The 17,380-nt window shown below is 40.5% G+C and overlaps 1 protein-coding gene across 1 annotated transcript in view; it reads left to right on the forward strand.

Annotated features, from left to right (window-relative positions):
• Positions 1–16,407, forward strand: part of pxdn (peroxidasin) — a 69,485-nt gene extending 53,078 nt beyond the window's left edge. Inside the window, exons 16-23 of the mRNA XM_073466030.1 lie at positions 4,481–5,487; positions 5,683–6,179; positions 6,408–6,542; positions 8,036–8,244; positions 11,087–11,195; positions 11,449–11,581; positions 12,620–12,733; positions 13,719–16,407. Coding sequence (XP_073322131.1) covers positions 4,481–5,487; positions 5,683–6,179; positions 6,408–6,542; positions 8,036–8,244; positions 11,087–11,195; positions 11,449–11,581; positions 12,620–12,733; positions 13,719–13,862 — 2,348 coding nt within the window. The 3' untranslated portion in view covers positions 13,863–16,407. The remainder of the gene's footprint in view (positions 1–4,480; positions 5,488–5,682; positions 6,180–6,407; positions 6,543–8,035; positions 8,245–11,086; positions 11,196–11,448; positions 11,582–12,619; positions 12,734–13,718) is intronic.
• The last annotated feature ends 973 nt before the right edge of the window (positions 16,408–17,380 follow it).

The following is a 17,380-nucleotide window of genomic DNA, read 5'->3' on the forward strand; positions in this document are numbered from 1 at the left end:
ATGAGACGCCAGACTGTGTACAATTTGGCTATACAGACTGATGCATAAAGGACTGATGAAATTAAGTGGCTCTTTAAAGATTCACAAAGCAAAATCAGCAAAGGTAAATCTTTTTGGCATTTCGCCTTTATTTGAGAACTGACAGTGTAGAGAGACAGGAAGCATGAAGAGAGAGAGAGAGAGAGTTATGTCTTCTTTTTAGTGTTAATTACTGTGAGAGAAACCCTGCTGTCTAATTAAGACACTGCAAATGAACCTTTTTGTGCCTAAAAGAAATTCTAGGTATGTATGAACATTGACAGGTAAACATGAACCTGCTGTTTGTTTCACTTATGTTAAGACAGTTTATAGTCACCTCTCACTTTCTATAAACCTAGCTCCATCATTAGGTCAATTTACCTAAAAATATTGTCTTGTTGATGGCTAAAAATAGTGACCTATACATATTTATACATACAGTACTTACTCACACAACATTTTTGAATAGAGAAACTCCATATCCTTTTTTTAAGATTGTAGGTGCCCATAATAATTAGAATCGATTACACACAGACTTAGTAAGTGACACCAATAGGGTTATTTTTTATACACAAACCAAACATTGCCAACAATGAACAATGAGCTATTGTATAGCTGACCTTCCAAAATTCAAAAACAGTTTGTTTGACCTGCTTCTGTACTGCCTCACCTATTACACATTGATATTGATATTGCATCTCCCCTAAGAAGGGAAGTGTCCTGTCCTTACAGGCATCTTGCGTCTTCTAGTTGAAGAAAGCCAAGCACTGCTGCTCTCTGCTGCTGTCAGGGTGTGACAAACTTTGGCAGGCCTGTGGAAGTGGTACTGGTGTTGAAGGGTGGAGCTTTGGCACACCATTGCTGTTAATTATGCTTAATACTTGGAGGAAATGAGTCTGACATCATAAATACAAAGTGGTTCTCATCTTGTTTTCAATTTTCTCCAGACTGTAGAGGTGGAAATTACAAATCACCGTCAGTTACTCTTTTAGTTCAGCGCAGAGATTCAATGTTACTGACACTGTAGTCTGTTTAAAAAAATAAAATAAAAATTAAATTAAAATTTGGGGGCGGCAATAGCTCAGTCCGTAGGGACTTGGCTTGGGGACTCAAAGGTGGCCGGTTCAAGTCCCACTCGGACCTAAAAAAGAGTATGATATGGACTTGTAATGGAGAATACTAGTTCACATCCTGGGCATTGCCGAGGTGCCCTTGAGCAAGGCACCGACCCCTAACACTGCTCGTTGGGCGCCGTTGCAGATGGCTGCCCATTCACTCGTTCTCCTCTATACACTGTGTGTGTGTGTGGGTGTGCATGCATGTATAACGTGAGTGATAAAAAGAATTTCCCCTTGTGGGATTAAAACAGTATAATAAATTAAAAAAATTAAAAAAAAAATTCACTTATTTCCCTAAATTCAGCAGTCACAGTTCAAATGCTGTGATGTCAGTAATATTAATGTGCATCAGTAGGTGAATGCATCATTGTTCATACAGCCTGATGTTCACCTGTGATTCAGTCATTGTCATGCTAGTCCAAGCTGTTACATTAAGTTCAGTAGCAACTATCTTATACAAGCACTGCATAAGGCATAATAGGCTCGAGGCATATGGTTAATGGTTCAGCAGCCTATTATTTGTGACTGAGTTATCAGATCATTTTGTGTCTATGGCATTTGCTTTCTTTGAATAAGCTTTTAACAAGGAAAGACGGTACTATTAATCACAGCTGAGGGTCTCTGAAGGGGTCAACTGTAAAAAGGTGATCCCCTTAGTGACAATGGTGATTTAGTACAGTCAGTTAATTTTGAAAATTCGCTGATAAATATTTGTTTGTACATGCATTCAACACCTCTATATGATATACATTGACCCTCTTGAGACATGCACAAAGTGATCAAAACTGGCTGTAATTTTTCCCATACACTGCACACAAAAAACCCAAAGTTGTGTCCTGTCATGGGGTTGTAATTACAAAATGACTTCATTGAAAATTCAATTTATTTGTATTTAGACAGAGGAAAATTCAGATAATCTTTTATATATACACAGAAGTATAGAAACGTAATTTCTTTTAAAACAAATACACATACTCGTACTTAACATCATCTGGCCATGAGTGTTTACATCTGTACTGCTGTTGTTGGGTAAGATTTAAAGAGGCTGTAGGCTAGGAAAGCGACAGTTGACAACCAATACAAGTAGTGTAATTGTACGTCTGTGGGATGCACTGAACTACATACAAAACAAAAAACACACACACCCTTACACATAATCCTGATACAGATATCTTGTAGGTTCACACACACACATGCATATTTATTGTTTGTCTTAGTATAATGAGTTTAGACAGATATACTTTTCCCTCTAGACCCTTGAGCATAAGCAGGTTAATGCTCCACTAAAGTCTGTGGATTCAGTTTGAAGCTCCCATATACTTTCCTGTGCAATGTTTAATTCAGCCAGTAATTTATTTCTCATCCACTATATATATCACCCTGCTATAGTGAGCAACATTTGGCTGTGGATAGGCCCTCCATCTGTGTGCCATTTTCTCTTAAGCATGACTAGAGGCGTAGAGATGTAATAATGGAGCAGTTGATGAGGAGCCCATTAAAGTTAGCCCAATCACTGTCAAACACTGGACAAATTTGAAGATGGTTTGTGTTAGTATACACATTGTCTCACTGATGCATGTGTGTAAGGATACTGGGAGAGCATAGGTTTCTTTGGATGTTTACATACTGTATATAAGCATCTGTCTTGATTTCACATATGCATTGAAACATATCCAGTGGACCAAGGAAGAAAACCAGAGCATGTATGTATTTGAATTTATGGAGCAACATTTACTCATTGTAATGGGGGTTTAATTTTAATACCTCATAGGTGAAATTGGCAGGTTGTGAAAATTTATTTATTTATTTATTTTGTTTCATGTGGTGTTGTGAAAAATGTTAAATCAAAGAACACAGATTGATTAAGTAATATTTAAGGACCAATAGTATGCTGAAAAAGAGTTGCATGAACAGAGAGGGGAAAGACAAATAGAGCTCTGTGAAACATGAACAAAGACAGAGAGAGGGGGACAGTGTTTTCATTACTTATGCCAACAACCAAGTGTTCATTGTTGCACTGGCCCCAAACCAAGCTAACAGAGAGAGTTCTGCCCGTCAGCAGAAACAAACGTGCTGTTTTTATTGTATCTCTATTTCATCTGAGAGGGCAGCCCCACAGTGTCCTCATTCTCCTCTGATTTCACACATGTAAACCCACACCAATGATGTGTGTAAAGTGAGAGCATGTTGGAAGCTGGTAGCAGGTGATGCCATTTAGACAGGAAGTCTCACCTAACCCTCATTGTGGTTAGCCGCACACAACATTTGTTCTCATGCACAACCATAACATCACATCGGTAACACATCACAGACACACACACACACACACACACATACACATTGATATATATATCTCGCAGGGAGTCAGCGCAGGTTGGGGAATTACAGCTACCTCTGCACAAGGTTTTTTCCACTCTCAGTCAATCAATGCAGTCAATGTGTCTACTATGAATAATATTAAATACATGTTTGTAAATCATATTAAAAAACACACATTAATATCCTGGGTACTTCAAGTATTTAAAAATCTGATGTGATTTTTTTTTTTTTTTTTTTTTAAACAAATCTTAAAGGGACAGTTCACCCCAAAATCAAGAACTCATATTTTCCTCTTACCTGTAGTACTATTAATCCATTTAGATTGTTTTGGTGTGAGTTGCCAAGAGTCATATTCTCTCAAATATAATGGGACTAGATTGCACTCAGCTTGTAGTGCCCAAAGTGCAAAAAATACAGTTGAAAAATTCCAAACATCCACAGACCTTGCGAGCAGTTTTTCCTTTCTACCAAACTACACCCACCAAGGGTATCACCACGCAGAAGAAAGCTGCATCTCTTTATGGCCGAGAGGCTTGTGCTCAGGACAGGATGGGATATAAACATTAATGGTGTCCTCTGACCTATATATAGCTGACCTATATATTAGCTAGCTTAGTTAGCCAGCCTCTTTTCCATGGTAAATGCATGTTTTGATCAGCACCGTAATAGAGTTGGCCAGTGTAGTTTGGCAGAAAGAAAATAGTTCCTACATGAAACTGCTCACAACAAGGTCTGTGGATTATCTTTAGTAATCGGGTCATGATTTCTGGAAAGAGACATTGCTGTTATGTTTTTTAAATGTATTGTTTGGTACTTTGATTACCACAATCCATCTAGTTCCATTATATTTGAGAGAATGCACATCTCTACGGAAGATATCCCCTAAAGTCTGCAACTCATAACAATACAGTCTAGATTGATAAAGCCCGAGGTTTTTTTGATTTCAGTTGTCCCAACCTGTCCCTTTAAGTCTATAACACTTATCCAGACTCATCATGTGTTGAATTTATGTTCCTTTCCCACAGCCTTTCGCTACAACGACCTGGTATCCCCGCACTTTCTGGAAGTGATTGCCAACCTGTCAGGCTGCACAGCCCACCGCCGCTTCAACAATTGCTCTGACATTTGCTTCCACCAGAAGTACCGCAGCCACGATGGGACCTGCAACAACCTGCAGCACCCTATGTGGGGTGCCTCACTCACAGCCTTCGAACGACTCCTGAAGTCAGTCTACGATAATGGCTTTAATCTGCCAAGAGGTGCTACTGATCGACTGCATAATGGATACAGGTTGCCTCTCCCGAGGTTGGTGTCTACCACCATGATTGGAACAGAGACCATCACTCCTGATGACCGATACACTCACATGCTGATGCAGTGGGGTCAGTTCCTAGACCACGACTTGGACTCAACAGTGGCGGCCCTCAGCCAGTCAAGATTCTCTGATGGCCAGCTGTGTACCCAGGTCTGCACCAATGACCCGCCATGCTTCCCAATCCAGTTCCCACCCAATGACCCACGGCAGCTGCGCAGTGGTGCTCGGTGCATGTTCTTTGTCCGATCCAGCCCTGTGTGCGGCAGTGGGATGACTTCTCTTCTCATGAACAGCGTCTATCCAAGAGAGCAAATCAACCAGCTGACCTCTTACATTGACGCTTCAAATGTCTATGGCAGCTCACGACATGAATCTGAGGAAATCCGAGATTTGGCTAGCCAAAGGGGGCTGCTCCGGCAGGGTATCATCCAACGAACAGGGAAGCCACTTCTGCCATTTGCGACTGGACCACCAACTGAGTGTATGAGAGATGAAAATGAGAGTCCAATTCCATGTTTCTTAGCTGGGGATCACCGTGCCAATGAGCAGCTTGGTCTGACCGCCATGCACACAGTATGGTTCAGGGAACACAACCGAATTGCTACAGAGCTACTGAGACTCAACCCCCACTGGGACGGGGACACCATCTACCACGAGGCCAGGAAGATAGTGGGGGCCCAGATGCAGCACATCACCTACAGCCAATGGTTGCCAAAGGTAACATCTGTCAGCTTTTAATGTTCTGTTGTTATGATGCTTATTGTATTTTTTACCATTTTGTTTAACTGATTATTTCCATGGTGAAAACAAAAAGAAAGGCATTCATTAAAAGTGATATTGTGGCAACAATCACAAAGATCGTGATAAGAAAGACTGATACATTCCTGTTCTCATTATCATCATTTCTCCAAGATCCTGGGTGAGGCAGGCATGAAGATGATGGGGACATACACAGGTTACAACCCCAATATAAACGCCGGCATCCTGAATGCTTTCGCTACTGCTGCTTTCCGCTTTGGGCACACCCTCATCAACCCAATACTCTACAGGTTAGACGAGGACTTCCAGCCTATCCCCCAGGGACACATCTCTCTACATCGGGCCTTCTTCTCCCCATTTCGCATCGTGAATGAGGGCGGCATCGACCCACTCCTCCGTGGGCTCTTTGGCGTTGCTGGTAAAATGCGGGTTTCCAGTCAGCTGCTGAACACAGAGCTGACGGAGAGGTTGTTCTCCATGGCCCATGCTGTGGCTCTGGACCTTGCTGCCATGAATATACAGAGAGGAAGGGATCATGGGATACCCTCATACAATGATTACAGGACCTACTGTAACCTGACCTTGGCACAGACGTTTGATGACTTGAGGAATGAAATTAAGAATCCTAATGTCAGAGAGAAAATTCAGAGGTAATTAAACACTCAAGATGGCTATCCATGCACTTAGAATTTAACATAGCTTGGGTTGAGATCAGTATGCAACAAAACAGCTGTTGGCAATGGTCATGCCAGTTTAAAGATGCATAGTCAAGGTCCTTGTCATCGTTTTTGACACAAAGAGATTGTGCTACAAAATTCTTCAGGATCACACTATATTTACATAATTTAGTGTTCCTGACTATTTCTCCTGTGTGGCAGGCTGTATGGCACTCCTATGAACATCGACCTGTTCCCTGCCTTGATGGCTGAGGACCTGGTCCCTGGCAGTAGACTTGGGCCCACCCTTATGTGCTTGCTGGCAACTCAGTTCAAACGCCTGCGGGATGGAGACAGGTACAGTAAGGTCACAGCTCATCTCACCATTCACCAACACGTAGCTGCCAAGAAAAACAAAGAATACCTCCAGCCCATCCAGTCAGTCAGTGTTATAGATACTGCCTGGTTGCTTTTTCCCTTCCTCTTTTTTTAGACGGCTATTTACTGAGGTCATGCATTCTGTTGATAAGCCAATGTAATGATGGAAGGTTTTTAGTAGGGTTGACAGAGTACTCTGAAATGAGTATCCAATACAGATAATGTACTTTTTCTGAGTACAAGTATGAAACATCATTAGTGTTGGATGTAATTTGTTACAAAGTAATCCATTAAAGTACTCAGATAACACTTTTGTTGTAACGAGTAATGTAAGGCCTTAGTTCTTCAATTCAAGTAATCTGTTATTTAGGTACTTTATCATAAAAGTAATCTGTTACTAGAAAAATTGCTGTCTTTTCCTTTCCTTTTGTCGCCACAAAAATACAAGAAAATCCCTAAAGCATTTGCACTTTTTCTGTTTCTCTCCTGCTGCTTAGCAGGTGGCTGCATGCCAGCAGAAGGTAAACCTACAGTTGTGTCAAGGCACATGCGTAGCTAGCTTATTCAGTGTAGCGAGATGGCAGAGAGGACAGCATTAACTTGAAATGGGAAACATTCCCATTATTTTGAATTTTTGGGCGAATAGGACAAGAACAACATCACAGTGAAATGCAAGTTGTGCTTGCAGGATAAGTGCTGGTTGTATTGTTTTCAATAAAACAGCTGTGCCTAATACTGTATGCCTCTGCCCAGTTCGCTGTCAGATTGAGCCGTAAATGTCATATTGCGTCTGTCATTCCTATTATTAGGCTGCAGAGTTACCGATTGCGGTCAATAAAGAAGGCTACGAAATGACGGTAGAGTCAGTATATTCAGAGGTACATGTACAGTTGGCTACACGCTGTCTGGACATATAACTGACATGCGCAACGAGTCACAAAGGGGTTTGACTGTAATTTTTGGTAACTCCAAACTCTTAACGCTTTACTTTTCTCAGTAGATGACGCAGTAACGTAACAAGTCACTTTTGTTATGTTACCCAACACTGTCCATCATCAAGTCTGAGGCTATTCTGTAAATAGCAACTTCTAATCAACCCATATCAATTTCAGGCTCAAATTGACAACTTCCAGCTATTCATGCCCATTCTGGTTTAAGCACCACCCACAACCAAATTAAGCTCCACCCATTTCAAGTGTATATCCATATACAGATAATATAGTTGGTTTAACAGATACAGATAATGGCGTACTCACAAATCCCAGTTATAAGCAAGCAAAGATCCGTATTAATTAATATATCTGTTAAAGTGTTATGATCTAAAATAAGTACAACAATAGAATATCCTGAGGCCTCAGGAGCCATACAACATCCTCACCTGGTGTTTCTCCATTGTGAGAAAGTGTGACTGTAAAGGAATTTTGATTAATTTTTCATCAGTCACGTCACTTTCTCCTGTCTGTCTTGTTCAGGTTCTGGTATGAAAACCCAGGAGTGTTCACTCCAGCCCAGCTCACCCAGCTGAAGCAGGCCTCTCTGACGCGGGTGCTGTGTGACAATGGGGACAATATCACACGTATCCAGCAGGATGTGTTCAGGGTGGCCGAGCTGCCACACGGCTACAGCAGCTGTGACGACATCCCTCAGCTCGACCTGCGCATGTGGCAGGACTGCTGTGAAGGTAAGAAATCACATGTTTTTTATAATTATCAAGAGTTTTGATTTTGTTATAATGGGGCTTTCATAATGTTGCTTTATGTGGTTCCTAAATTTAAATATTTTGTTCAACCCCATTTATGTACATAAGGACAGACAAGGCTGTATCAAAATGGATTTCATGGCAGTATCAGTTTACATAAATTAGCTGCATTATCTGCCTACATCAATCACAAGTGTTTTAAAAATATCTGCAGGCTCCATATCCAGTGTTAGTGTGTTGTATTCTGAAAACAGTTACATACAAAACTATTGTCTCCCACAGTCACATCTTTCTTAATTTTGGCTTCTCTGCAGCATACCTTTTTTCATGATGAAAACAACGAGTCACCAACTTACACTGGTCCAGTATCTGGGCTGTTTTTGTTTTTTAAAGCCATACAATCTCCTCATCCTTTGTTTCCCTTTGATAAAATCTTCCTCAAGGCAGCCTGGCTTCACAATAATCACCTGTTATTGCTGTAATTTAACCCCGCCTTGAAGGGAACAAGGTTGTTCTTTGACTGCAATTTACTTGAAAGCACTCCTGTCTGTACGGTAGAACAAATAATAGTAATACTGTTTTAGTAGTAAATAGGCAAATGTGATTTGACTGTGTGTGAATAAGAAATGAAATAGGTAAGAGCAGACATTGTTTCAGGCTTCAGCTCACAATGAAAAGGTTCGACTGTAGAGAAGCTTTGCCCGGGATAATTTTTCTGTGGCTTAAAGAAAGGCAAAACTTCCTTCTGTCAGAAAAAAAGTATGAAGTCTGAAGAATGCCATTAAATGTCAGTAATTGTTGCTCAACAAACCCTTTGGTGAACCAGCAGACCTCCTCTTCCTGAACTTTCATGACATAACCATGTTGTGCTTTCACAGACTAACTGTGGGGGAAGAGAAGGTATTTGGAGTTAAGTCCTGAATGTTTAAACATTCCACCCGTTGTTGCAGCTGACAAAGCGAAAAGAAGATGAATGAAGAGGCACCCCCTGCTGTTATAATAAACCAGCATTAGGGTTTATAGTGATTGTTTGCTTTGTATCTTTTATTTGGAGACATGATCAGTTGTGAAATGAGAAAATGGTTCAGATTACAATCTAAGGAATACACCTGGTTAAACTTTAGGGACTGAAAGCCATGCAGTGGGTTTTTAACTTTCAGCAATGAACTTTGTGGAATGAGTTTTAAGTATTAAGAAATTACTCATTTCTATCATTGTGCACAGAATCAAAGTCTCCTCAGCTTTTTTAAAGGGCTTGCAGGAGTAACATAATAAAAAGTGCTCCAGTTAACAGAGAATATAATGGTTTTTCAGTGACATAATGTGGCCATTTATTGCCTATAGCTACAGCCTCCCCACCCTTTTCCCATTGAATCCCTAATGAAGTGATGCAAGAAGTGTTGAGTGAAAAAGAGCATACAGATCACATTGCCGTGTATGCTTTCCAGATTCTACCCACAAACAGCTATGGTTTCATGTATATGTATGGGCTTTAGCCACAAATATTACCAGAGTCAATACAATTCCACGCAGCCACATTATACTGTCTAAACAATGTTTCTGCCATCACTGAAAAAAGACATTCCAGTGACAATGAATGAAAGAGTTCATTCAAAAAAACATTTAAAGACAGAGTGAGTGGATTTGATCCTCAGTCACATCAGACTTCCGTGTCAATTCATAATAGTATTTTGTGATAAATTAATTCTTGTTTGATGTAGAAGCTTGACAAAAATGTTTTAGATACACTATGATATGAAATATTAGATATCACGATGTGTTAGCTGTGTTGTGAGTCTAGCTTGAGGTTGTCTCGACTTCCAAAACACTAAACTCATCTGAAATGAGGCGCCCTCACCAATTCCTTGAGAACAAGCTGCAGTGTACACAGGATTAAAAAAAGATTTTAATAAGCAACATATGGTGCCTCTCAATAAATCTCCTTTAATCCCACATTCTGACCCTGGTGTTAACCCTTCTTTGACAAAATGTACAAGGGAAGAGTTCAACTAATAAACAGAGACTATCCCACCAGAAACAAGAGGGAAGAAAAGTTGGGGCACTTCTCTCTGTCTGTCTGTCAGCAGCAGCAGGGTATGAGCTGTGTGCTCATGCATGTCTGTCAGCATGAGACAGGAAGTCTTGTTGTGTTTGGATAGTCTATGTCTTTTACAGACTGTTGTCTGGTAAATCAAAGGCTCTCTGAAGTCGGGCAGCCAGTTTTTAACTTTTACTGATAAAGGTGAAGCCCTGTGGGGCCTGATCTCATTCATCTGTCCTTCCTAGCCTTATTACGCCTCTTGATGCTATTTGCTGATGTTCAGCATGCCCCAGGTGTGTGTGTGTGTGTGTGTGTGTGTGTGTGTGTGTGTGTGTGTGCATGTGTATCTTTTATTCTCTTTGATGTGGTTAAGTGATGCACCATGTGATTGCCATGGTAGTACAATAAGCCTCAGATCAGAAAAAGAAAGTGGCATCACCAGTCATGGTTTACTGTTTCATGTATACATATATATATATATATATATATATATATATATATATATATATATGTATGTATGTATGTATATATATATATATATATATATATATATATATATATATATATATATATGTATATATATATGTATGTATGTATGTATGTATGTATATATATATATATATATGCATGTGCTGGGAGGCTGCTCTTAATTGTTACCATTTTATCATATTGATTAAGAAAATATCACTTGAGCCTGAAAAGCCACATGGTATAGCAATAAAGATTCAGTTCTTGTCAATATCAGTGAACCACAGTCTATTGCATTGTGTTTGACCCCAACAGACTGCAGAACCAAAGGCCAGTTCAACGCCCTGTCATACCACTTTAGAGGACGCAGATCAGCTGAGCACAGCTACAAAGAGGACAAACCTGACAATAGCATCCAGAACAGGTAAAACAGTATGACAATCACCAGGAATTAAAGCTTGAGCAACACATTGTGCTGTCAATTTGTGATTATTATGTCACTGATATACTGGACATTTATTTAGCATTGGATTCAAGCATTAAGACTCAAAATTTGAGAAAAATAAGCCTTTGTGGGCACAGAAGAATTATTAGATGGTTTACTTTAACTTTAACTGAAAGTTGTAAAAATGCCTAATGTAAAACCTAATATCCCGTTTCTACATTTGTCTTTGCAGTCCAGTGGAAGAAGCTGTAGAAAGCCTCGTAAATGTTACTGTGACCTCCAAAAAAAGCACTGAACCCTCAATCAATGACTTCCAGGACTTTGTCTCCGACATGCAGAAGACAATCACAAGTTTACGAAAGCAGGTGAGTACCTGTACCTACGCCCACACACATACAGACTCATCTCTGTACATATGTTGCCTTGCCTTCCTCCCCTGATTGGCATTTTCTGCCAGTGGTTTTTTGGTAATCTCGATGTCTTTAAACAGGTTTGTGTCTGAGGATAAGGTGGCAGAATGCAGAGACACTGATGGTAATTTAGGCATCCTACTGTGGCAGCCACGGTCACACTTTCTGTCTCTATCTGTCAGTTATGGTTGTAAGATGACGGGCTTGCTGTTAATGCTGTTATGTGTGACTGCTGCTGATTCACCATCCACACCACCACTTCTTCAAATCTTTTTCTGAAATCTTCAGCTGTTTCAGGTCACAGGTCCCATATCCATGTACAGTAACACATAGCTAATTTTGAAAAAAAAATCAAAAACCCCAACCACCACGGCAGCCACCGTGACATTAAAAATCATTATGCCGAACACAAAGATGCCTTTACAGTGTGTGTAGTATAGTGTAGCAGGTGACGTTAAAGTCATGTGATTGTGGTGTAGTTTGTTTATAGCCTAATGTTAGCATGTCGGGATTAGGGCAGTTTTTTTTACTTTCTTACTTCAAATGACACTGAACTTTTGGCAGTAATTTAAATTATACATATTATGTTTTATTTTACTCCATATCACTCTCATTTCAGGGCTTACATTTTCCCTTACATTAACATCTTCATGTTTTGCTCTTTTTTATTCATCAATCATTTTCTTTATATGAATATTGTCATAATCACTACATTTTGTCTTCTATAGTTAGTAGAAAGTTAGAGTAAAAGTCTGTGTTTAGATGGTGCTGGATCGTTGTCCTTATAATACGGAACGGATGTGATAGTGTTCATAATGGCATAATCTTGCACTTAATAGTTCATATTGTGCAGTGTGAACATTCTCATGTATACTGTATTGTAATTGGCTTGTGTATTGTAAAATTTGTTGCAAGGGAGAGAGATGTGTTATAGTGGTGTAACCATAGCAGTGGCTTGTGTGAATAAATGTTAATGTCCTTGTATCTTCACAGATTAAAAGACTTGAGACCCGTCTGAGCAAGACTGACTGCACTGATAGTGAGGGACTTGAGCGAACAGATGGAGATCGGTGGAAGAAGGACTCCTGCACCATATGTGAATGCAGAGTATGTTTGACATATAAATCAATCAAAATGCAGTGCAAATGTTTTACACACCACACAAACACATACACACACAGTGCTTATGAGACAGTGCTTGTGAGAATCTGATCAGGTTTTATCATCTCATTGAGAACAGGCTGTCCATCAGAACCCTTTAATTTGTGAGCATTTTGACCAGTTTAAATGTCCCAGTTTCTCTCTGTCTGGTACTCTAGCCAGTGTTTCACCTCCTCCAGTTCCTCTTGGCATTACCCTCCTCCTGGCACTGTTGTCATCCCTGTGCACCGGCCACTTCTCTGCCTTTATTCTTTATCTCAGACACTGCTGGCATAGGAGATGGCGGCTCTATGCCAAACCTGGCTTCCTCTGATCGCCCACTTACTTTTTGTTGCCATCTTTCACACTTAAAGTTTATGTTTGCTTAGTACATGTAATAACACACCTGTTAGTTTCTCTTTTGTGTTTCTCTCTTTTTCCACTTTTCCTCGCCTCCCTATAATTTGAGTTTTTTGTAATAATTAAATCTGGCAGGCAGAAAGACGGTCTGGGAAAGAACAGTTGGGTTCAACACATCATGCTGTTGTTCTAAAACAAAGAACTTTATTGTTCTTTTCATCCTCGTCATGAGGCACCTCACTTGAAGCTTATCATAGGCTAAATGTTTCAGTTACTGTTTCATGCCAAACAAGAGCACAAGACAGAGCCTGGAAAATAACTAACAGCTTATGCCCACGCATGTTGAAATCAATAATTGACACATTATATTCCCATTATTTACATTTGTGAAATGTTTATATTTCTATTCAGACACACTTTCTGATCATATGCATCAGTTTGATCTGTTTTTTGTTGAATGTGTCATACAGTTGATTTTACGTTTGTATTTTGGTAACTGTACTGCAGCTGGCCAGTCTCCCCCCACACCGACACAAACATTTAATCGAGTCTAATCTAATAAGGTAATTGAATCTTTTCTGACCCCATCCAGAGTGCCCAGGTGACTTGCTTTGTGGAGTCATGTCCACCCACCGAGTGCAAACGGCCCGTCAAGCTAAAAGGCGCCTGCTGCCCATTGTGCCTCGATCAGGCGGATGTTGAGAAGAGGCAAAAAGCAGACACCCACCATGAATAACCCTCAGGACCCCCACCCACCCCCTGATAAACATTCTAATGGCTGAAAGTTATACACTCACATACAGACATCCAGAGAGAGGATGAGACTCATGAAGGTGTGCTTATCCACAGCCTCACTAGACCCAATAGCCTCAGTTTTTTGTTTCATTTTGTATCCTTTCGTGTTGATCAAGGGAGGGGGGGATTTTCTTTTCTTTTTGAAATGTTGCCCCCTCCAGGGCCAGCAGCCTGAGGCTCGGTTTGAAAATGCACTGGCAACCAGCCAGTGATCACTAAATGGATTTATTTCTGAACCAATGGCTGGATGGATGGATGGATGGATGGGTGGATTGTAAACAAGAGGGACAAACCTCTGTAACAGCCTGCTACCAACACTTGGTGACACAACGCGGGGCCACCTGCTGTCAACAAGCAGGAAAGGGAAGTAGATTGAAAGGTGGCAGCCATTTTGTTGTCTCACAAAAGTTTCTCAGGTTAGAGATGCCGAAAACTGGTGCTATTTCCCCCCTTTTTTATTAATGAATTAATCACTAAATACAAACCTTCAAAGTATTGTCTTTTGTATGCAAAGCAACCTATATACACTCAGTATATGCCTTTTTATGATAAATCACGACTGAGAGGCCGATTTTATTCAAACTAAAAGACTTTTTATGAATAGATTTACTTCATCGTTTAATCCAAGGTGCTTTATATCATGTTATGAATATGTATTTTTTTCTTCCCTTTTTGTATAAAAATGCTTACATATGAAGATAATGTGAAGCCCTACGAAAATGTTTGTAATGCAAAAGAGATGTCTACTGATTACTGCTCCTTTCTCCATGGACAACTTGTTGGTTAACTTACTTCTTGTCTCTGCTGGCCTGTCCTGAACTTGAGTGAGGCGGAGCCATGTAGCGCTCCCCATTGCAGGACACTCAAACCAGCTCTTGCACTGTTGTGCTCTTTTCCAAGTTTCATTTTGCTTTCAGAAAGCAGTGAAAGAATAATATCCATTTTTACCACTGTAATGTTGTGAACTTTGTCCCAGTATTTTCCTCAGCCTCGCAAAGCCAAATGTATGATTTAGTTACTTCTAAAATGACATAATAGCATGTGTGTATCTATGAAACTATGTATGAATGTTGTTGTGAGGTCAGGATTTAGCCTTTGGTACTGCTATCTCTACCACAGCAGTATTCTTCTGGCCTCCTTACAGATCTGTTTTCTTCATGCATAGTCTTTAGTCCACAGACTGCACACAACTGAAGGACTGTTACTGTTGACTGTTCTTCTCTGCTGTTGTGGACCTGCACCAGTTTAGACAAGGACACGCTTGCATGCATTCCTTTGTCAGGTATTCACTTTGACTCCACCTTTTCCCTTTTTAAGTTTTTTTGCTCATGTTTGTACAGTATTTGGATATTTCCCCCTTTGAGGACCATCTTCAGTGGTGGTATAGGTTAAGAATGCTTGCCCTGCTCATTTGTTTTTTCCATGTTAAAGTTTTTGAGACCGGGGTGACGTCTTTCGGCAGAGCATGTGTGGAGCGCAGGCTTCTCTAGCCCTCTGACCCTCATTCCGTTGTAATGGAAGCCATATGAGAGGGGAAGCGAGGGTAATGTTGGGGGAGGGGTGCGGATGATTGGGATACACTGTCAATCAAAAAAAGTCTCTACCATCTTTGTGAGACAGTTTTATTCCTCTGACTGTCAGCTGGTATACATGTGTAAACAAGTTACTGTACTGTTAAGACAAATGCCTCTTGTGCTCTGCACTGGCTTGCTTAGTGTACGTCACGTTTCTGTTTTCCTGTTTTGCTTTGCTCCTAATTATGGCAAAGCGGCTGCAGCTGCAGTGTTCCTTTCCATTGTTTTCTTTATATGGTAACGTCCTGAGCAAGCATCTGTCACTAAACAGAAATAATACTCTGCAGAATGTTCCGTTCAGGATTCCACATGGATTACGGGCCACGCAGTCGCACTGGTAAATTGGTATCATATCATATGTTTAAACAGGTTTGTACATCAGACTGTGTTTACAGTTGTGTATTTTATGCTCTATTACTCTCTGACTGTGGCTCCTCCAGTAACAACTGTATGAACACATCCTATTCATGTGCACCAATGTGTGTTTGTTTAACTAAATTTAGTTTTTTGAGATATTTTCACAAATTTTGTGTATGAATGAGCTTGTGTGTGTTGCTCCTCAGCAGGCTAAATGCATTTTGGCAAGTGTCCCAAAGCACTGTGAGCTCTGTTTGTTACCAGTCTTCATATTCATATACCTGTTGTATTAGTTGATTTTTATTTTTCTGTTTTCATCATACTTCCCTCTCTTTTTATTTCCACCCAAAAAAACTCTCAAGTGTCGATGGAATGCACTGCTCCCCAAGACTGAACATGCTTTACCTACACTGTCCCTCAACCAGTGGTCAATGTGGATATAATAGTACCTATTATGACATTTGTATTGTATGTTTGCCAAAGAATGGTTTGCACTGTAATGTATGCCTCTCGACAGTAAAAATAAATAAATAAGCCACATTTGAATTACAGTCATACATGTTGATGGCTGTTCTTTTTCAGCTCCTGTGCTTTGCAGTACTACTGAACAATAGATGAGATCAGTCCAAAAGATGTGACAATGCTCAGACATTTTGATCTTGCTTATAACAAAACGTTTTACTCTAAACATCAAATATATCTAAAAACCATACAGGTTCGTTCTTAAGTTGTTAACTTGTCATGGACAGCAAGGTTGGGTTAATATGGACAATTCATTTAGTAACTAACTATAGAATCTGGTACTTTGTACTTGGTACTCGGATTTACTTTTTTAGTAGTTGCCAGACTTCCTTAGAAGCCTAAAGTGCCTTTTCATATTTGCAGTTGTAGACTTAAAGGGGACATATTATGCAAAACTCACTTTTTCCTTGCTTTAGTATGTATATTTGCGTATCCGGAGTGCCTCCCCACCCCTTAAGCATGATTTTTCGACAACTAAGTCAATGTTTCGTAAACTACCGGAGTCAGGGATTGGGTCTCTAAACGAGCCGTTTGGATTTCGACCGGATTGTGACGTCACAATCCGGTCTTTTGCATACTCCAGTCCTGGCGCTGGCTATCTCCTCCCACACTACACCAGCTACCTGGACGAGGATCCGCCATTTTCTCGTTCTCGCTTAACTTGTACGCGACAGCCTGACCGCTACCATGTACAACACGACAGCCGAGCACTGCTGCTCTGTCGTCGGATGCACGGATCCTCCTGTTTCGCTACATGGCCTCCCTACCAAAGAGGATATCAGAGCGAAGTGGCTACATTTTATTTATCAGGGAAACGTCCCAGCTTCAGTGAGCAAAAGCGTTATGGTCTGTGCCAGTCACTTCACGTCAGACTGCTTCAGCAACCAGGTCAGGACTGGAAGCTGGACTGGCAACAAGATTGTACCACTGCTCGGCTGTGAACAAGCAGAGGAGATTGTATGAAATCGTCTCAGTTGTTCGCGGACGGTGAGCTACTGTTCCTCCG

The sequence above is a fragment of the Pagrus major genome, chromosome 5, assembly GCF_040436345.1.
Source record: "Pagrus major chromosome 5, Pma_NU_1.0".
Taxonomy (NCBI): Eukaryota; Metazoa; Chordata; class Actinopteri; order Spariformes; family Sparidae; genus Pagrus; species Pagrus major.